At 35.9% G+C, this 22,024-nt stretch overlaps 1 protein-coding gene across 1 annotated transcript in view; it reads right to left on the bottom strand.

Annotated features, from left to right (window-relative positions):
- Positions 1-22,024, bottom strand: part of LOC114357814 (synaptotagmin-6) — a 117,059-nt gene that overhangs the window by 18,802 nt on the left and 76,233 nt on the right. The window contains exon 6 of the mRNA XM_028311600.1: positions 9,482-9,625. Coding sequence (XP_028167401.1) covers positions 9,482-9,625 — 144 coding nt within the window. The remainder of the gene's footprint in view (positions 1-9,481; positions 9,626-22,024) is intronic.

The following is a 22,024-nucleotide window of genomic DNA, read 5'->3' as shown; positions in this document are numbered from 1 at the left end:
GGCTCATAGTCCAGCAGTGGACTGTAAAGGGCTGTTGATGATGAGGATTTTATTTCGCATACGAATCTCATAAAAGGATCTGTGAGATTTTGTACGTCGAATGATTTAAGACAGGATGTCCTAGACTATTTTGATTTGTTTTATGATAAAAAAATATAAAAATAAATTAAAATGAACCAAAAAAAAGTCATAGCACAGAGTTATGACCTCGAGTTGATACGGTGACAATCCGTTTCCGAGTTGATTGGTGTGCTTCGACCTAATAGTTACCAACAAGATTTTTTCATCATTTAAAGATACTTTTAAGAGAATTTTAGGTGTTTGATTCCTAGCTCTTTTTTATATGACAGTAAAATATTTTTATAGGTGCGTGGTAGATTTACGTTAGAGATTGGTCGTAAACGTCGTCTGCTATATAAACATGTGACATGATATTACAAGTCATATTAAATTATTTATTTTTTTATCATACTTTGAATTTTATAGAATAAGCTGCCGCAAATGCAAAAAAACATGCAGGAGACTGAGGTCATCGTTATCCACAAGGTCCAACCACAAAGTGAACCGACGACCTCATAAAGGTAGTAGGAAGGTGCTGGACGCAGGCCGCTACCAACCGAGCGATGTGGAAACCTTGGGGGAGGCCTATATTCAGCGAAAGATGTCCTTTTTGCTGAAATGATAAGGTCAGCGTCTATGAAGAAGGTTTATGCCCAAGAAGCGACGTGAGCTAATGAGAATGACTTATTTTAGTACAGGTCTTAGGTATGATATACTGATCAATTTTGGAAAACATGCTGAAAAAATCTTTGTCGTCAATACATTAGCAAAAAAAATGCATTAGCTTACAATTTTCTTGCAAAAACGGACCTACGAGTACCATGGTGTCCCGTTGCTAAACTTAACTTCATTTACCGTGTCGTCTGTTCAACATAGGAATTGAATGTAAGAGTTCACTGACCCTTTGCATCTTTATATCCCAAAAAAAAAAACCAAGCAAACATTATTGTAACAAAATTATAGGACTTTTTTCAAGTTCAGTCCTCCCAAATCACGTATAGAAATAATTCCCAAGAAATATCTGAGCATCGGCTTGCTTATTAAATAAATGAGTTGAATAGAAACCGTCCATCGGCTGCCCTAAACATCCCAATAAAGGAATAAAGGGAAAAGGAAAATACCTACTTATAATAACTTGAAATGGTTGTCATGACGACGCACGTTCACCTTGAAATTCGCGTTTTCTTTATCGCATTCGAGAGTGAATAAAAGTGCTGAGGTGTTGCGAATTGATGCGAAACATCTTTTATGGCCATCTGGACTGGAAGGTCAGAGTTGTTATGGTGTTTCTTAATAAAAAATTACTTCGTAGAAGGTGACGTTGCTAAAGGGAATGGAAACGAGATGATTTTTGCCTCTGATAAGTTGGAAAGGTGAAAGATGACCTCATAAAGGTAGTAGGAGCCAGGAAGGCACTGGATGCATGCCGCTACCAACCGAGTGATGTTAACATCATTAGGAGAGTCCTATGTTCAGCAGTGGACGTCCTGTGGCTGAAATGATAATGATGAAGTTGGAAAAGGTCATGTTGATGATGACGATGATGAATATGAACGCAGCCTGATATTGATCATTTATTTGTATTTGAGTACATAAACAGAGTATCCAAATAAAAATATACTATAAAACAATGCAAATCCAACAGAGACAAACTTTGGCAACCATACCGTGCACTAACAATTCGTACACCAAACTTCCCGTCTCCAGGGAACGACGTGTATTAGAGACTATTGCGGTGTGCCCAATTCTGGAATGTTCACTATTTTTTCAATTTTCCAGTTAGTTTGTTTCTACTTTGAACACCGTAGTTTAGATACCTGGGAGTTTATAAAAAATTACAATTTATAAAAATCTAAAAAAAAAGTTTAAATCTTTTTATTCAGCAGTTAGGCCCTTTCCAGGGCGCTTATACACGTCTCAAATAGCTTAAAATTAAATTATGAATTTATGACTTATGAAACTGCATTATTTCCTTTGGAATTATCGCTTTTTAACGAAATCTTAGCGAATAGTAGTAGTAAAATGAATGCGCTTCCAGTATCATTACTAACTTTATTTTAGTTTTTATAAATAAGTCCACTTGCAGAGCGTAAGCTCAGGAACGCTTTAAAAGCACGATTCCTTGTTTTACTCAACCACTATCTTCGTACAAAAATAGATAATATGATTTGCCATTTGTTTCTCTACCATAAAATCTCAGAATAGAGTACAATATCGATAAACAAACATATTCACTCTCGTCTCAGGGGTCTGAGATATCCAGTTAGAAGTAAAAATAACGAAAAGATGGATTTTACTTGCAAATATCGGGAAAAATTTTCTCGTACTGAAAACAAAACAGAAAGTAGAATACTCATAATTCTGGGTACAGTGCTTCTGAGAGCATTGTTCTACGTAAAATATCCCATGATTCTGTATGTAGTAACATTTGGTTTTAGAGCTATGACTGACAACTATGGCGGCACATAAAGACTGATACCATTGTCTTCACTGTGTTGAAGCCCACATGAACTAACCCAGTACTACTTAATGTCAAGTGAAAATCATAAAATCAATCAATGTTTGCATAGTACAAGTAATCATCTTCATCATCTCAGCCATAGGACGTCCACTGCTGAACATAGGCCTCCCCCAATGCTTTCCATGTTTTTTTTTATGTGACATGTTGCCCGTAGAACTAATTTAAAAATTAAAATATGATGTTCGGAACAAATCGAGTTGAGAAAACTTTCAATCTTGTTCGCCCAAACTAAAAGGCGTTGAGCTCGTATTGTAATGCTCCCCAACATTTGTATTGTTAGGTTGTTACATTACACATGATTGCTCTCGGTGAATGCCCACCTTTACAATAGGCTAGTTTGGATAGCTTACGTGAGGTCTGCAAGTCCCTAGTCAGGTGTCCTTTTATGATGTGTACGTGATCAAAATAATGCTTAGGTCACCTTCGAATCGAGTCCTAGTGTTATATGGCCTTCGCTTATCGCAACGATTGCGTAATATAAGTGCGTCTTCTTACACACTAGGTGCGGGGAATAAGCGTGTGTTCAAAAACGTGGTTTGCGATGCAATCTTCATTAACATCATCTTTTCAACTAAAAAACGTGCACTGAACATAGGCCTTCCTCAATGATTTCTATATTAGATTGGAAGGTTGGAACCTACGACCCAACCCCAACCAGGCGCCGTTCTGTAACCATAAGAGGGTGGGTGTACGTCCAAAATCTTCAAAAATTCTCGAGTATCTTCTATAACGTTTAGAAATAAAAAGTAACAGTTAAAACAAGTTTAGTTCCCTGATTATCTTTAGAACATCACATCTATCAGGATCGCATCTCATATCATATTTTCCGTATGAGCACAATAATTCTCAACTGCTAATTTGAAGCACTTAGATGTAAATTTTTACACCTTTCAGCTCAAAAATATTATTATTAGGTATCAGTAAATGTGTCAGAACAAAAAATACCTACAACAACCGTGTATTACATTAGCACCCTTTTAAAACTAAGCTCTTCGTATGGATGAACCCGCCTTATGGCAATTATTTCAGCGCTTATACAGCCTCAAACGTTATTACTACACGTCACTTTGTGATTAAATTGTAAATGTTTTATGGAACGTTAAGCTTAATAACAGTTGTAATTACGTTCACGTGTGCTACCACGGCTCAAGATTTGACTGACGTGATAACGTAATCTTTGCGTTTTCAATTAATTCGTTCGTTCGTTTCAACCAAAGGACGTTCACGGTCACTGTTTTCAATATTTTCGTTTCTCCATGTTACTTTTGTCCATGTTACTCGTACTAGTCTGGTCGCCGAATGTTCGACGGGCGGCCGCAGTGAGTGTGCGAGCGCGACAGCAACGTAATTACGCACGAGCGATAAGGATGGGTAGCTTGGGGTCATTGGACAAAATTCTACGTGCTCGGAGACCGGGCTTTAATTGAGATGCTCTACTAGGTCTTCCAAGGTATCATCCAGTTGACATTTATATCGGGTCTGTTACAGTTCAGTCACATTAAGATGCGCACCACGATATAAACTTATCGACGCATTTTATCGATTGCAGAAGAAAAGCGCATACACTTGTCGTGTAAAACTGTCGATAAGAATTTATCATAAAGCGCATCCTAGCCCGGTTGAAGATGTCTTCTCCTTGTCTCATAATATTTTAGCTATTTACTTTATAACAGCTTTAAAAATTGTTTGGACGCCTCCCTTAAAAGGTCTCTGGATAATTCATAATCATCAGATAAACACAAATTGAAAAAAGACTTTGTGCCAATGTCCCCCATTTCGAAGGGACGTTTAAGTGTTGAATCAATTCCGAAATATGTGGTTATATTAAACCATCCAAATAGATAAAAAAGATAATCTTTGTGGAATTTTTCCAGACAATTATTTTATCAAAGTGCGCATTCATGCAGAACACTGGATATTTTTAACAAATCTTTTGTTTTTGTTTTATCACTGAGGGAGACCTATGCCTATGTCCAGCAGTGGACGTCCTATGATGGTGATCATGATGAAATAAGGCCACAAAATTAAGACACTGGCTTTGAGATTATATGGATGGACATTATATGCAATCATTAAAACACTGACTTTGAGATTATATGGATGTATATTATATTATGTATATTTAATAGGGGAGACCGAGGAGAGTTATAACAGAGGAGAGTTGTGCGCGTTTTTAGTTCAAGTCTCGTGCTAACAATTGCGCGTTGTTGCAAGATCACTGATAGTTATTAGGTTTCCAAAAATCGACAATATCACAACCCTCATCGGTCACAACTCTCCTCGGTCTCCCCTAACTATGTTTTAAGCTTAAAAATTAGCCTCTAACGGTAATTTAAACCAAATTGTTTCAATCTTAAGCTGAACCTCGTGTAACTTACATTGTACGAGTATATTGTCTTCATGTACATAAACCGCTGGTATTTACTGTGGTATAAACATAAAATGAGAACTGTTTGTGGGCGTAGAGTGTAATAAAACTACTGAAGTGTCAAATAAACTCGGCTAAGAGCTCAGATACATACTTTTTGGGGTAGATTTGTGTTCTATTCTCATTTTTACCCGATTACGCCAGAAGGAGGGTTATGTTTTTTAAAGTTATTTGTCTATCAACTTATGTAGACTTCAGAATCGTTATCTTCTCTCAAGCAGTTAAAGTGGAACTCTTTGATAAATAATAGGCTTTCATCAAGTACATAATATTAAATTCAAATCCAAACAAGAAAAAACTACTTATTTATTGAATGATTTAAGAAAATTCTCAGCAAATAAGTAGGTATAATCTTGTTCAATTCAATAAATTGAGCAATAGTAAGATACAATTAATGTCCTATTAAGTGACATTATTATTTTAAGCCTTACATAACATCTGCAAAATTCAAACACTATCACGAACTTAAAAGCGGACAACGCCATCTCTTACCGAAATAATGTAAACAAGTTGTACCGACTTTTAGTGCTTATTGTTCGTGGTGGCGAACTTACTCATAAAACTTATCTATTTTTGCAAATAGGCTCTAAAAAGCACTTTTATACGACCCTGTATTACCTACTACTGCTTCGGGACAATAAATGGGTCAGTGCTGAGAAGAAGCAGCGCAAGAAACTCAGTCACTATTGTCAGCCTCCTTTTTAAGGGTTTACAGTCTTTAAAACATACAAATTATAGTCATAAGTATTGATGTGAGCAATACACCAGTAATCCTCTGTAATGTATTCTCATATACAGCTATGGGCTTGTAAGCAAAGTATCTTTGTTAGCATACAAAGTAATACTAAACAAAATAGGTCATTCATACAGCCCTAAAAATAGCAACAGGCTGATGCCAACTTCACATTGAAATCCAGACTCAAAAGTCTTATACTTAAGGTTCAATTTCCTTCACGCCAAGAGGTCTGTCATAGCGTATCGCACGAGAGAGCATTTCGGAAATGTTGTGGAAATTGTATGCCAATCAACATGCCAAAGACTTAAAAGCGACCTTATTACGTAACCATAAGAGCGTTGAGTGAAACAAAGGTGGCGATGGAAAAAACATTTGAATGTCAACAGAGCATATTCAATATTTGGGAAACAGTGTTGTGCTGTGCTTTAGTTTTGAAATAATAATTAACTCTGATTAATTCCGTATAAGTAAACAATCTACTCCATTTTCCATAATGTTAATTAGGTACACTCATTATAATAATTCATATTCTTGATCATTTTACACTACGTCCTCTAGTCCCAAACTAAGCACAGCTTGTACTATGGGTGGGTAGCCCATACAACGGATAAATATACTTACGCCAGTATTCACATACGATGCTTACTTAAGTGAAGGAGCAAATCGAACGCACAGGTTGAATAGAGCTCTGTGACTGATTCATGTGTCACCCTGTTCGTTCACGCGCACTGTGAGACCTCATAGTAGGTAATATGTTTGTGAATACGGGCAATAAATATTTGGTCCTAAGTACATACATTTATCATGTAAAACCCAGACCCATACATAAAATTATGTTCTTCATTATTACCAAATAACTTCAGTTTGTTTTCTGCGACAAACTGAATTTCACGCGGGCGCAGCCACGGGCAAAAGCTAGTCTTACAAAGTTTCCTACTACCCTCTCCGTTAGTCGTGTACAATTCGAATACGTACTAATTGTCTTACGCAACTCAGCCTAAGTCGGGCAACTAAGTTTAGCAACAGAACCAACGTAAAGTTAGTACATACACACAGGGTGATGTAATTATCTAGGCAATGAGCACAGTTCTAGGAAGATAGACTGGGACTAGGCTTCGGAACTATGCAAAACTTTAGCAAGATTTTCGCATAACAAAATTATAAATGTACTTGGAGAAGAAATAATAATAGAATTAGATGATTCTACCCACCATACGGATCGCGCACTCGACGCTTCAGTCAGCCTGTGACCACGGCCGGTGCAACTAGGTTGAAACGTCATTCAAATACAGGTAATGTTTCAATGTTACCTATCCGCGTATCGCGTTAAAACCTGTTTAAATTAATTCAAAATTAAATGGTTAAATAACCCAATTTCTTGGTTATGTTTTTTTTTGTGTTCAGCGGCTATTCTAGTTCTATAAAGTCCTAGTATCACTACGACCGTTATCTATATCTATTGTGATCACCACTATTTTCCTTACAGTTCGCCTCCGAGTCCTGCATCCATTAGGTAGAGCAGTATCTTTTGGGGACGATAATATGTTTTACATTCTGTGGGTGGTTATGTCTTATTAAAACTAGCTTTTAGCTACTTCTCTTGCGAAAGTTTCGGTCGGTTACAGAAAAACTTGATTATGTGCTAGTCGCCCTGAAAAAACATGAATAAAAAATAATCTAATTTTTTTCTTGGATCTCTAATTTTATTTGAGATCTGTATCTCAAATGTCGTCCAAATAAATTCAGTGGTTTAAGCCTGAAAGAGTAAGAAACAAACATCCATCCATCTCACAAACTTTCAATATAAGTAGTAGACTAGTGCCCGTTTTCACCATCAATTCCTCATTTTTAAGTGACCCCTATAAAAACAAAATGTCTGTTACTCGTAATTGTTACCATAAGGGTCACTTAAAAATTAGGGATTGATGGTAAAAACGGGCATAGTACTAACAAAAATAAAACTGAGTGAAAAGTTGCTAACATTACGTTCACTATAGCGATAAAGACATTTTGCACAAAACCACCTTTACAAAATCCAGCATCTCTTTCTAAAATTAGTCACTGGACTTTAAAAATCTGGCAACAAGTAAAAAGACTAAAAGCTGTAATTACGGGAACGAACTAAAGCTCGGAGACAAAGCGTTGTAATCAACAGGCTAGCGTTCATTTGAGCCTAAGTTTTCGTTATTTCAGCCAAAAAACAATGGTTAGTATTACAAAGGGTTTTCACTAATTTCTGTTTTACCACGTGCATGAATGGGTTGAAGATTGTCTTTGTTCTGTACAGGTAATTTTTATGTGTTTTAGCTTTTATAAATGCGCAAAGAACGTCTGTATAATTGTATCTTTTAGGCCTGACCTATACCTAACGAAAACCACCACCACCCACAAGGTGGACCGACGACATCATAAAGGTAGCAGGGAAGCGCTGAACGCAGGCCGCTACCAATCGATTAACATAAGCATTGGGGGAGGCCTATGTTCAGTAGTGGACGTCCTATGGCTGAAATGAAGATGATGGTGATGATGACCTATACAATATATTTTGAATTTGAATTTGAATTTGAATTTGAAAATATTATGATTCATTTAGAGATTGTAAAAGTACATCATCATCACAATCATTCAATTATGCTTTTAGTCTTGATTGCAGAAGCACAGCCCTCTCTAATTTGGTACCAGAGACAAATAGAGGGCCTTGCCCATACTCTCCATGCTAGCCAGATGCTTTGGGGGAGACCCCCCATATTTGTCCCTTAGTCACCTTTAACGATATCCACGTGGGAAAATTATTCCACTAATCACATAAAGAATTAGTGACATAGGGGATGGATGGAAGTGACTAAAGAGAACAATGACATATTCTTATAATTATCTTTTTGTACGAACCTTTATTATGAGACAAAACTTTAGTTTATAATGTAACAGCTGTGCCTACGTGAGTTTCACAAAGTTATTTAATCTGAAATAGAGTTATGTGCGTATTCTGACCTTGTTATTGATGTCAAAAGCAGACTCGATATGAACACGTAATATTCATTAATATGTGTATTAATGTCTATGTCTACATCCTTTCATTACAAACACCCTCGTTATAGATTTCATTTATTATTTTCTTTGTATTTCTTCTATGATAGAAAGTAAGGTCTAAATTTTTCATCAAGTTTTCAGTGTTTTTTCTGCACTCATCAAATGTTTGTCTCGAAGCAATGGCAAAAATAACTTTAAACTTTTTGTTTTAAAGATTTTTGACGACTTTTAAGCACGATCGGCACATAAACGAGATAAGTTTTTTAGCAATAATACTACGATTAGTTAGAATTACGTCAAAAACAACAAACAAGCCTATTATTTTTACTTAAATTTTCAAAATGACAGTCCATTAGCGATTCTAAGAAGATTGTACGAGCTTAAAAGTAACACGTTATTTTATCCCTGAAAAATATCCTTAATTCAAATCATTGGTGAAATAACTAAGTATTATTTATTATTATTGTTTTAAAATTACAAAATTGTACAGCTTATAATTATCACAGTTTTTAATTAGACAATCAATTATTAGAGCTAATGAGTTTTTTAAAGACGCGTTTTGGAAATTTGGGTTAATGGTGTCAAAATATCCAATTTACTCAAAAAAGTATTACTGTCTCTGCTTGAGCATAGGTTAACTGGCAGAGAACGCCCACTGGCATTAAGCCCACCATTTATGCAATTATTATAAATACATTTTACTAACCTTAATAAGTCCAATGGAAGAGTCAGCTCGCTCCAGGCTGCAGATGCTGAACTGGATGGAAGGCAGGTCAAGGCGGTGCGACAACTGACGCTGGAAGGTCTGGTGGCGGTCTGGCACGATAGGGAGCGTGGTCTGCCGGAGGACCTGGTGGAAAGATAAGAAGGTGGTTTATTTCTCTGCAACGTAGACCATTATGCACCTACTACTCAAACTTTCTGCTTGACCCAAAGGTTGCTCGAGTGAAAAGTATTTTGTACTCTGATATTACCAAGTCTTTAAATTAATCAATGAATGGAATGGATGCAACAGCACAGAACCAGTCGTTGTGGAAATCATTGGAAGAAGCTTTTGTCAAGCAGTGGACGTCGTTTGGCTGAAAGGACTAACGAAATAAATCAATAATTAGATAGTACCAGAAGCACCTTTTAAAATCAGACAGAGCATTTATATCGTTTAATGTAACCTAAATTCAATTTTCCAGATGTTTATTGGACGGAAAAACAAAGGTTTTACTATGTGACATCCATTTGTTTCGGCACAAATCCTTAAAAAGGGGTCAGCAACACGTTATTTGTCTCATCTTATGAGCCGAAACACACGACGCCGGAGCGGTGTCGCTGCGCCATCTTACATAGAAATATCTGTGACGCGCACACGAGTGGTGCAGCGCCGTGTCACGCTATACGCAAAATCGTGTGCTTTGGCTCTCACTGACTGCTAGGTTCATGGCTTAATATGTGTGCTTTGCCTCTCACTAACTGCTAGGTTCGTGGCAAAATCGTGTGCTTTGGCTCTCACTGACTGCTAGTTTCGTGGCCTAATTGTGTGCTTTGGCTCTCACTGACTGCTAGGTTCGTAGCAATGTCTTGTATCAGCTTTATATCTGCCGAAGTTTAAATCTTTTCCAATATATCCAGAAGGATAAGAATCTTAAACTCTCGCGCGTTCTACCACTCACGTACTTTATTACTTTTATTATTTGGTCAAGTTAAACGGAACTGAGTTTAAAATTGACTCTATAAAATTCTTATGCATTGAAAACTTTAGATCATCCCAGATTCACTTATTCGAGTAACGGTTGTGAAATACATGCGTTAGCATAAACATGTTTGTCTATGCTTCGATGCACGTTGTTTATGGAATAAACTCTTTGATGAAACCACATCGGTCCCTAACATTTTGTTTAGTTAGATAACTTTCAGAGTAAAATAAGGCAAAACAATGGCCACGGACCTTTTTCTAAGCAACACATAAATTATCAATTAAGTCATTATACGATCATTTTATATAGGGTCTCCCAAAATTTGCATGTCACACTGACACCGGAGGTAGCTGGACCTAAAACTAAAAGTCTAATATTTCCATAGAAATTTTTCATGAGTATTAAGATTATGACTTATCTTAATGTATTTTCAAGTGACTTGATATACTTGTTCGATGAGTCTTAGGCCCATCTTTGGTGTACGTATGAAGTGCTAATTTTGGAACACCCTGTATTATGTTTTCACTAAATCAATTGCGTCATTCATTTTATTGCGCAGTTTTATGAAGGTCACAAAAATAAATATTATTCGAGGTTATTTAATCAGATAACTACTTAAAAACTTCATAACGAGTTTCTGCAGTAAGCTTGTGCCTTAATAAAACGCCGCTGAGCCACTGTAAATTATACTTAAAACGTAGAGCAAACTTCGCATTTAAGTGTTTGGTTAGCAGCTAGCATCTCAGAGTTAAAAATATATGGAAGTGTCAGTCCCATCTCTAAATTATGATTCAAATCCAAAATCGCGCACAATATCTCTCTTACAAATTGAGAATTCAGAATCTGACAAATTGAGAATTCGGAATCTTACAAATTGAGAATTTGTTCACTACTCAATTGATATTTGCACTGGAAAGAAGTCGTTCCTTAACATCAAACACTTAGAAGTTCTAAGAACCTTACGTTCTTCTGCTTAATTTAATTACGGGTCCAATGACTGTATAAATATTCCCTAGGGACAAACTTGCCCTTCACCGGTTAGGTAGGTGATAGATATTAGCTAGACAGGCGTGTATAGCGATGGAGACGAGAGGTGGGAATAGTCTGGATTTTTCTGTGCTATCAAAATGCGCTTCTCCCGCAATATACGAGTAAGTAGCATATTGACTTTATTCAACCGATATTGAAGTGTACAAAAATTATGTTTCTTTCTATCTCCTCCTTCTTCTTCTTCGTCGATACACTCTTGCCAGAGTGGTCGTGATCGTCACATCAGGTCGGTGGCAAGCCTCACAATCTGTCACCATTCCTCCCGCACTGCAGCCCTTTTTGTGCACTCGTGGAGTGGACCATTGAGTGCGATTTGAACCTGGTCAGTCCAGCGCATGGGCGACCTAACCCCTCAATCTTCCCCAGCACGACAAGTCATTCAACAGAAGCAACATCTCCACATGTAATATGGCCAAAGAAAGTGAGAATACATACGACTTTTGACGATGGAAGAAAGTCGCTGTTTGATATCAAATTCGTCGGCCGTTTGGTGTAGTGGTTCGAAACGGACTACTATTCCGGAGGTTGCGGGTTCGATTCCCGCACAGTACAAATATTTGTGTGCATGAACATATTTGTTTGTATTGGACTGGGTGTTTTCTATGTAATATTTACAAAAAAAAGTATTTAAGTATGTTTATAATATCCGTTGTCTAGTACCCATAGTACAAGCTTTGCTTAGTTTGGGACTAGAAGCGCAGTGTAAAATGTTCCAGGATATTTACTTATTTATAAAAAAAAAATATTTCTAGTAGATAGAACAGATTCTGTAAGCCAGAACTTAATAACCTAAATCTGTTTCAAATAAAGCATTTAATAACTTATCTTTTATAGTTCTTTAAAAATCTATTCCTAACATCTTTTCCAACATCTGTGTGCTACTGAGGTCTCTCTCATTAACTCGGTGTCTTGTTACACGATATTACACGGAGTTATGGCAACCAACCCATATTTACTACCAAGCGATTACGGCCACTTTATTAGTAGAGATTTTTCTTTAAACTATACAGGGTGTTTGGTGGAAGGTTAGACAAACTTCGTGGGTGTATAGGTGAGGTCTTTTTAAGAATACAAGTTCGCCCGTTTGACCCTAAGTGAGCTACTTTTTTAATTGACGTTTTTGTTTTTGTTTAATTTTGGTAACAAACCCATATTTACTATCCACTACCAAGCGATTACGACCACTTTATTAGTAGAGATTTTCTATAACCATATAAACTGGAATTCAGTTAGTTAAAAGAAGTATGAGCTTTATGTTTCATACATAGATCAATGTTAGAATCACTCGGCAGGGAAAAGATAATTGCTTATAGATAATTATATTAATCTTTTGTCTGATGGACAATTGGACATATAATATGATAAATAATACCTATCTACGAGTATGTTTTAAATGCTAAAGTTTCTTATTCTTAAATGGAGTTTAACACTTTTCTTATGTCAAGGGAAGATTACTTTTCTATACTAATATTACAAAGAGGAAAGATTTGTACCTATTTTTGTATGTTTGTATGTTTGTAATGAATAGGCTCAAAAACCACTGAACGGATTTTGATGAAACTTTACAGTATTATTGTTCATAATCCAGAATAACATATAGGCTATAATTTATGACGATCTGTGACAAACGAAATTTCGGGCGAAAAGCTAGTTATTTATATACAAACGGCCACAATTTAGCAAATAAGTGAATGTCATGTAAGTATATTAAAAAATAACTTACGGAATAAAATTAAGAATTTTACTATACGAGTAAGATAGAGATCGTGCCCTTACCTTAAAAATCCCAGTTACAAGAGCCAAAGAAAGATGCTATCAGTAGATTCTTTGTCTGGCTAAATAATTCACTTTACCTACAATAGTGTTGTAACAAATAATAAGCACCTATGTTTACGAATATTTAGTTTGAGTCTACTTTCAATGAATAAAATTATTTTGAGTAAAGAAATACACTATACTGTATACATAATAGTATTTTCACAAACATAAAATTTAATCTGCTTTACTAAAGTAAACATTTCGATAATCGCATTAAATATTAAGCGTGTTTTGATAATAAACTTCAATAAAAATAATATGTCTTGTGCTTATTTACATCACCATAAAATAAAAAATAATAATTAAATAAATAAATATCCCTGGACATTTTTCACTACGCTTCTAGTCTCAAACTAAGTAAGACATCCTTCAACTAGGTAGTATGATCAATTAGAGGATTGTATGTTATCTATGAAATAACCTAAAAACGTGTCCCTTACGCCCGTACTCACAAACGATGCTTGCATAAGTGAAGCAGCAAATCGAACGCACAGCGTTGAATAGAGCTATGTGATTGGTTCGTGTGTCACCCTGTGGGTCCACGAGCACTGTGAGAACTCATAGTATGAAACGGGCGTTAGTTTTCGTCGTATTCGACTATTAAATTCACATCACTAGTCTTAAAATCCCAACTAATATTATAAATGCGAAAGTAACTCTGTCTGTCTGTCTGTCTGTCTGTCTGTCTGTCTGTCTGTCTGTCTGTCTCTCTGTCTGTTACGCTTTCCCGCTTAAACCTCGCAACCGATTTTGATGAAATTTGGCATAGAGATAGTTTGAGTCCCGGGAAAGAACATAGGATAGTTTTTATCCCGGGTTTTGAAACAGGGACGCGCGCGATAAAGTTTTTCTGTGACAGACAAAATTCCACGCGGGCGAAGCCGCGGGCGGAAAGCTAGTGTATAATAATCTTGTAATTTATAAATTAAGCCGAAAGGGTCTCAGACCGGCCAGAGGCGATCTGCTTTGTATGATTATCAAAGGAATATCAGGTTACGTTGGAATGATAATTAATTGCGGTGTTACAGTTTATTTTGTGGAATAAACATTAATTAGAGGCTTGGAGATTAAACATTTATTGCTTACTGCATTATCAGAATGTTTATTTTATTGGTGATCGGAGAGTTACGATAACCTTCTTCAACTTTAAAAAGGTTTCGCGTTGCATAATTAATTACTTTAAACTTCAGGCAAATACAGGTAATATTTCAATGTTACCTATCCGCGTATCGCGTTAAAACCTGTTTAAATTAATTTTTAAACAGTTTTGTGAACACACTAACAAACAGTAAATCTGAAAATCATTGAGGGAGATCTATGTATGTTCAGCAATGGACGTCCTATTGAAATGATGATGATGAAGAATTGCGATAAGATGGCACACGTTCATTTCAAAATCTGTAGCCTACTAGACTATGACGTCAGTCCAGTCTACGTTTCTTGTAATCCTACTTCCTACTAATATCCTATCCTACTTCCTACTTATTATAAATGCGAAAGTTTGGATGTCTGGATGTCTAGATGTCTGGATGTATGGATGTCTGGATGTTTGTTACTCTTTCACGCAAAAACTACTGAATGGATTTTGTTGAAACTTACAGTATTATTGTTTGTAATCCAGATTAACTTATAGGTTATAATTTGTGCCGATTTGTGACACTAAATTTCACGCGGGTGAAGCCGTGGGCAATAGCTAGTTGATCATAAAATACAACTATAATAAATGATATTACTTTGTGTATTCTTCGAACTTTGATTAACGAAACTTCTGGTGTCTGCTGAATGACGTAGTGGTATTTGGTCTGAGACGAAATAATAAAATATGAGATCGTCTGGGAGTGATTACATTTTTAATTTAGTTTGTTGTTTGAATTATGTTGATTCTGTGCAACATACTTAATCAAAACTGTCTTTCTAATTAATGGTAGAGTTATTTGAAATATCTTTAAAATTAATAATTTACATTTATTTATAGTAAGGTCCAATTTCACCGGTTGACAATATTTGGGGAATGCACTATGTATTATGAGTAGAGTCTTATTTAAAAGGATGCCAACGATTTCAAAGTCACCCTGTATAGATATTTGAGACCTGTGAAACCTACAATTTAATTTTATCTGTCAGAAAAGTTTCTAAAACACTATCAAACACTTCATCAGCAAGTGACAAACTTCACAAGCCTTTACCTTACTTTGGAATTAAACTGTTCTTCCAGTTCTTTTTTGACACGACTCTCAGATGGCGGAATGATTGTGAGAGACATTTATTAAGATTGAGAAAGATCTCACATTTCTAAATCATTTAGCAGGGTTGCCTTTGAAATGTCAAAGCGTTTTGCCGAATCATCTCGCTACCTGGGTGCACAATACATACGTACATAGTACATAATATTGCGACTACAATAAACAGCTTTTTGCTTTTTCTGATGGATATCCAAATGGACAATTACATAAAAGGTTTTTATAGTATATTTGATAGAGGCGACAATAGCCCAAAGTTGTTGTTGAGATTCGAGGAACGCTAGTTCAATTACTGTCAATAAGTTGCTGTACTATACAATAGAACAAGTAAAATTGAGCCTTCACTCAATTTTAAGCATAGATTGAGGCGTTTAATTGTTTTTATTTTAATACTACCGGCCGCCCGCGACTTCATGGGTTCACGCGTAGATCCCGTATTACGCTCTTAGGGGATGAATTTTGCAAAATCCCGTCTTAGTGAGCACCTAAGTTCTAAAATTAACCCTCATGCAAAATTTGAGATTTGAGACTCCTAGCACTTGTAGTTTCTGAGATTTTGTGAAGAGTGAGTGAGTCAGTCAGTCAGTGACCTTTCGCTTTTATATTAAAGCTTTAGAACAAACATAAATATGACAGTCTCTAGACTGTGATTGAATCTTGTTTTAGGCTGAGTTGCACCACGTAACTTTAACGGTAACTATGACGATAACCGGTGCTTTTTGTATGGAATTTGACAGATTTTTGACGTTTGTCAAAGTTAAAGTAAGATGGTGCAATCCAGCCTTAGTGTAGTTTTATTATACGCACCATAGTGTACGGCACCGTTTATCAACTCTATATGCTCTAGGCTCGTCTTCCAGGAACTATCAGAGTATTTACTATCAAAATCCGAGCTACCCCTGCATCAATATTAGATCGTCCAGATTTCTCTGAACGGCATCCCTTTGAGGCAAAGACCGAGAAATTGGTGCAGCCTTAGTCTACAGTATTAAGGGATGAAACGTGGTTGGGAAATTTCATCTTTGTTGATGCACTTTGTAATATGAAGTTTGAAGTTGGGGAAAATATTTTATGTAGAGGTTATAATATTATTCAACAGTATGAGACAGATTTTCAAAAAGTTTTGAAGATTTAGATATGTTTGTACCGCCCTAGTGGGAATCATACACTGTGTAGTGTGTAACATGTATTCTTCTCCTGCATCGCTACAAAAGTCGCCGTGGGCGAGGGCCCTAATAGGTTCCATTTTTACTGAAATTGCGAACGAAGTCACAGGCTAAAACTAGTAAGCTATATCCACAAAAGCCTATTCATATTCTACTCGTATTATTCAAACTTAGCAGCCAACCAATATGAAGTAAATGCCATGTTTGCTACTTCACATACAATTGATTGTTTGAAAGTGTATTTCTGACAGCAACTAAAGCTCTTTCAACTTTGTCAAGTCGCTTTACATTAGTGTTGCGAAACCGTCGATAATTTCACTGTCGATAGATAGTTGAACTCGAAAAATATTCAAGATCCGTTAATATTACCTGGGGGCTTAGTGTGTGTTTACATCAAACGTATTCTGTATCGAGTGCGTCAAAAAATCTATGAAGATTTTAGTTCTTGAAATTATCCGCTAGGACGCTGTACAATCCGTCATAATGACATTTTTTACGCAGTCGATATCGAATACGTTTGATGTAAACTCACACTTAAGCCCCCTGTGTCTATAGTTTCGATAGTCATAGGACATTGTGAGCAATACTATAGATGTTTTTACATCCAATAATATCGATATTGTAAAAGCTATCAGATAACCAAAACTATCGATAATATCGAATGCTTTTGGTTTATTTTATCTTATCTTATACTGGGTCACGCATCAGCGTAGTGCATGTCGACCTTCCCTTTACCTTTATTCCCTGTCATATCATCTGTCACGTTTTGGTTAATGCTATTAGAAGTCACAATAATATCGGACATAAAACTATCTCTCGATAGATTCCATACTATAAGTTATTTTGCCTTTACCTAAGTTACTATAGTTCGTTTCATCCACGAAGACGCGCCCCAATAATTTTTGGTCGAGGGAAGCACGGGGTGCGGGGAGTTTGATCCGAGCAATCCGAGCGGCATTATTGTAGTGTGCGTGTACACTCATAGATGATTTAGCGTGTACCGATAACACTCAAACATAAGCGGAAGAATGGCGGGGCGTGTCGTCGTGGATGAAACGATCTATATCGATAGTGGATATCGACAACACTACTTCACCTTTAGCTCAGCAAGTTATTTTTCTCAAAGTTCAGGTTTGTACTGCTTCAAACAAATCACTTGCAGAACACACAGGTCAAAGTCTTGTAAAGTGAACGTCAAAGTTTGGGAATGTGTGGATTGTTTGGGTTTTTTCTTGGAATTTATTAGACTCTGAACAAATGACTAGGTAAGGACAAAATGGATGTGTGAAATGAAAAGCAGAGGGAATAATCACATGTCTGTAGACTTTGACTTTCAAGATACAGCCTTTTGAGAGGTTTTTAGTCTACTAAATAGGAGTTTCAATGTCAAGAATGATAATACAGCTCATATTGCGACGATATAGTATTAGGTACCTACCTAGTTTTATTGTTCCTCGAAACTTAACGAACTCTATCTTGGGTTGTTTACGCCCGTATTCACAGACATTACTATGAAGTCTCACAGTGCGTGTGGACGCTCAGGATGACACACGAACCAATCACAGAGCTCTATTCAACGCTGTGCGTTCGATTTGCTGCTTCACTTAAGCAAGTATCGTTTGTGTATGCGGGCGTTAGAAACAGCATTACGTACTGGGCATGCATATATAGAAAGTATCGCAGCCAATTATAGATTTTATTTGAAGAATAAGTTGACATATTGACCGATATACTCATAAAAATATGTGAGATATTATTTTATTCTTCAGTTCCAAATTCTAAAGTCATAAATAAAACACAGCAACACTTTCTCAATTTTAACCTACCATCACAAAACCTTTCAAAAGCTCTAGTTTTTAATCTACAAGCAATTAAAAAGATTAATTGCAAAAGAAATACAGCTTTCCCAACCTTTGAAGACTATTAATCATTAAATAATTTGCCAGGTTCTTGAGTTTAAGTTAATTAATTAATGGTTGGGATGGAGCGCCGAAGTATAAGTACTTGGATTTTATTACTCACACCCTATTAAGCAAAATGTAACCGAATACGGGTCTATACGTCTCTCTTTCTCTCCTACGAAGATGCTGGCATGTGCGAGAAAGAAATTGCCAGTTGAAACATAGTCGTTTTACGTGGTAGACCCCCAGTACAAAGTGATTGCGTCTTTTATTGCTTATAAAGGTTTATGAAGACATTCGATACGATCTTGGTTTTCAGATAATTAAATTATTTAAAGCCTGATTTTGAATGCCTGTTAAATGTCGACGTTTGTGAAAAGTATAGACTTGAGTAGGTACAACTCATTTGAGCTTAACATAGCAATATAGGTGGATAGATGGCCATGTTAAGGTTGCAGTAACTCGCTGGTACCAACTGGGCAATCTTGAAATCATTGAGGTCATGTCCAGCTGTGGACATCCAACAAAAACCAACTCAGTCAGGTCAGGATTAGAATGAATTGTTCTTTTTGATAAGATGAGTACCCAATTATCTGTGAAGAAGTGCGAAATTACAAACTAATTTCGTTTTACCATTGCAAGTTCAACTTGGATTGGCAGGCCGATTATGAAAGCTTGCAAAAGGGATTACTAATGTTTGGCCAAAAAACGTTTCCCAAATTATCACATCGCAAACAACGTTTCGCAAATTTTCATTTGGCAAATTCTCATTTGGCAAAACAACTTATTGCAAACTTTTAATTCGCAAATGTCGTTTTTGGCAAATTATTGTTTAGAAAATTATTGTTTGGCAAAGTATGGTTTGCCAAATGTTTCATTTGGCAAAAATGTTCCACGATAAACTATTTACAAAATAATTTGATTGGTGCATAGAATGGAATATAAATTAGCTTGTGGTTATTATTTTGTTTAGAGGGTAGTTAATATAAAATTTGTTCTAAATTAATTTTCTTATTTCATTATTTTTATCGAAATTTCCAAAATAGAGCTGATTCTAGCGCTCGGCGGCCGCTGCCGCGGCCCGCTTCGCTCGCCTTCGCGCATTAAGGGTCACTGTTCTAACCTAACCTAACCTACTATTTTCTGCAATACCTACATTTTGCAACCATACTATTTTTTGCAAACTCTTTGTTATACATAAAATTCTTGTGAAAACCATGATTATGTGCCTTATGCTTTGATTTGTGGGTAACGGTGGGTAAGTATGAGAAGTGTCAATTTGACCAAACAAATTATTTGGGATATAATATTTGGCAAAATAAAACATTTGCTATTTAAACATTTGCCAAGTAAAATTTTGCCAAATGATAATTTGACCAAATGAATTAGTTGCGAAAAGTACAGTTGCTAAAAGTTCATTTGGGACATAAAACTTTGGCGATAAGTTGTTTGCGAAGTGAAATTTGGCGAAAAGTAATTTGGCCAAACGGAAGGATACCTTGCAAAAGATTTAATAAAGTACAGTCGCGGAATGAAAAGGTTCGTCACCTTAGTGTCGGTTTTCGCTTGCACTAGGTAGGTACTGTAAGAGTCAAACCTGCCAACATAACCGTGCAAGAAACATTGCTGCTAACATTTAAATAAATATGACGTTTGCTAACGAATAAGGTTTTGCCTGTTTATTTTTCTATCCCATCAGTGCAATGTTACAAAATGTAGTTTTTATTATTTAATAGATAATGGCAGGTTGCACCAACAAGAAGGTTTTAGTTTATCAATCATAATAATCTTCTTGACAAGTTAAATCGTCAAACAACTTTGATCTGAATAATTTTAAACTTTACTGACGAACAGTTAAAGATTAATTTCACTAACTCGAGATTATTCTGTAACATAGTTTCAAAAGGTAATATGTGTTCGCGATTCGTTGAAGGAATCAATTTGAAAACTGAGGAACCTTTTCATTCCGTGACTGTACATAAGCTCAGGAGTTATTGACCCCACGCGGTCAGGCGAGTCACGTAGTTCCTTTATGTTCCTTAGTTTATCTTTTAAGAACATCTTACATCTTTTGTTTTATCTTTTAATCCTAATATTCAATGCTCTTGTATTATGTTTGTATCTTCTTTTGTAGAATTTGTGTATTTAGTATTCAATTATATCTGATTATATTAAAACAGTTATTACGGGAAACAGAAGTTTTGTATTAGGAGTGATAGTTGTAGTATCAAATAAAGAAAACAATTTGCCATATTTAATGTTTCATAGCAAAAGTAATAATGTATTTAAAGATATTTTGATCAGAAATAACCGTCAAATTTCAAGTGAAGTGACGAAAATAAGAATTTTAATATAGTTAATTGAAATCCTTTGACTAACTCGACATTGAAAGATTTCTCTTTGACCTTCGCAAATAATTTAAATAAAACCCCATCAGGGTGCAAACAATCAAGGAACAGAGTTTAGTCACCCTTTAGTTAAAAGGAACAGGAATGCGACTGCGTTAGTTCCTAATTACACATTATAGAGCGATTTCATCATCATCATCATCATCATTTCAGCCACAGGACGTCCACTGCCGAACATACGCCTCCCCCAAATTTACACGTCGCCCGGTTGGTAGCAGCCTGCAACCAGTACCTTCCTGCTACCTTTATGAGGTGATCGGTCCACCTTGTGGGTGGACGTCTCACGCTGTGTTTCATACATCATTCTTCATTACTTCTTCAGTATCTATAACTATCTTACTTTTTTTAACGCAAAATTTAACTATACGCTCAAAAGTAAGTAAGTAATCAATCAAAAGAGGTATTAGTAATATTTGTAAGTTTATGTTATTAGTAAAGCCATTTAGTTAGTTGCTTTTTGATGAAAGAAAATAAAGTTGAAAAAAACCAACGCAAAAGGCATATAATCATTTTTCAATATCCACGAAATTTAAAAAAGGAGAATGTGAAAAACCATATCTAAAAATATGTAAGCGACTAAGTGCTCAACGTTCCGATACATTTAACACCAAAGGTGGGGCCTTTGTAACTCGATGCTCGTGCAGCTTCGTTGTGGACTAGCAAACAGAGAACAAAATTACCGTCTATTTTGCAATTATGCACTTCTTTAAAAAAAAACTCCCAGTTTAACTACACTTTGGCTGCATCTTAACTGAAACTGACTGACTGTAAACATGTGCCTTGCATCGATAAAACAAATAAAACTAGAAACACTGATTTAGAGGCTCATGTGTGAGACCATCAGCCATTAGATACCTATATTCACAAGATTTTTTTTAATTTTTATTCCAATTTTAATTATTTCACAGATTTCACTTTCCCTGATTCCTTTTTAACGAAGAGCTTTCAGGAAAAACTTAATGTAACCAAAACACACAA

Source organism: Ostrinia furnacalis, unplaced genomic scaffold (genome assembly GCF_004193835.3).
Source record: "Ostrinia furnacalis isolate ACB-3 unplaced genomic scaffold, ASM419383v2 OfSCF0232, whole genome shotgun sequence".
Classification (NCBI taxonomy): domain Eukaryota; kingdom Metazoa; phylum Arthropoda; class Insecta; order Lepidoptera; family Crambidae; genus Ostrinia; species Ostrinia furnacalis.
Note: the sequence above shows the minus strand (reverse complement) of the source record. Positions and strands in the feature narration are given on the sequence as shown.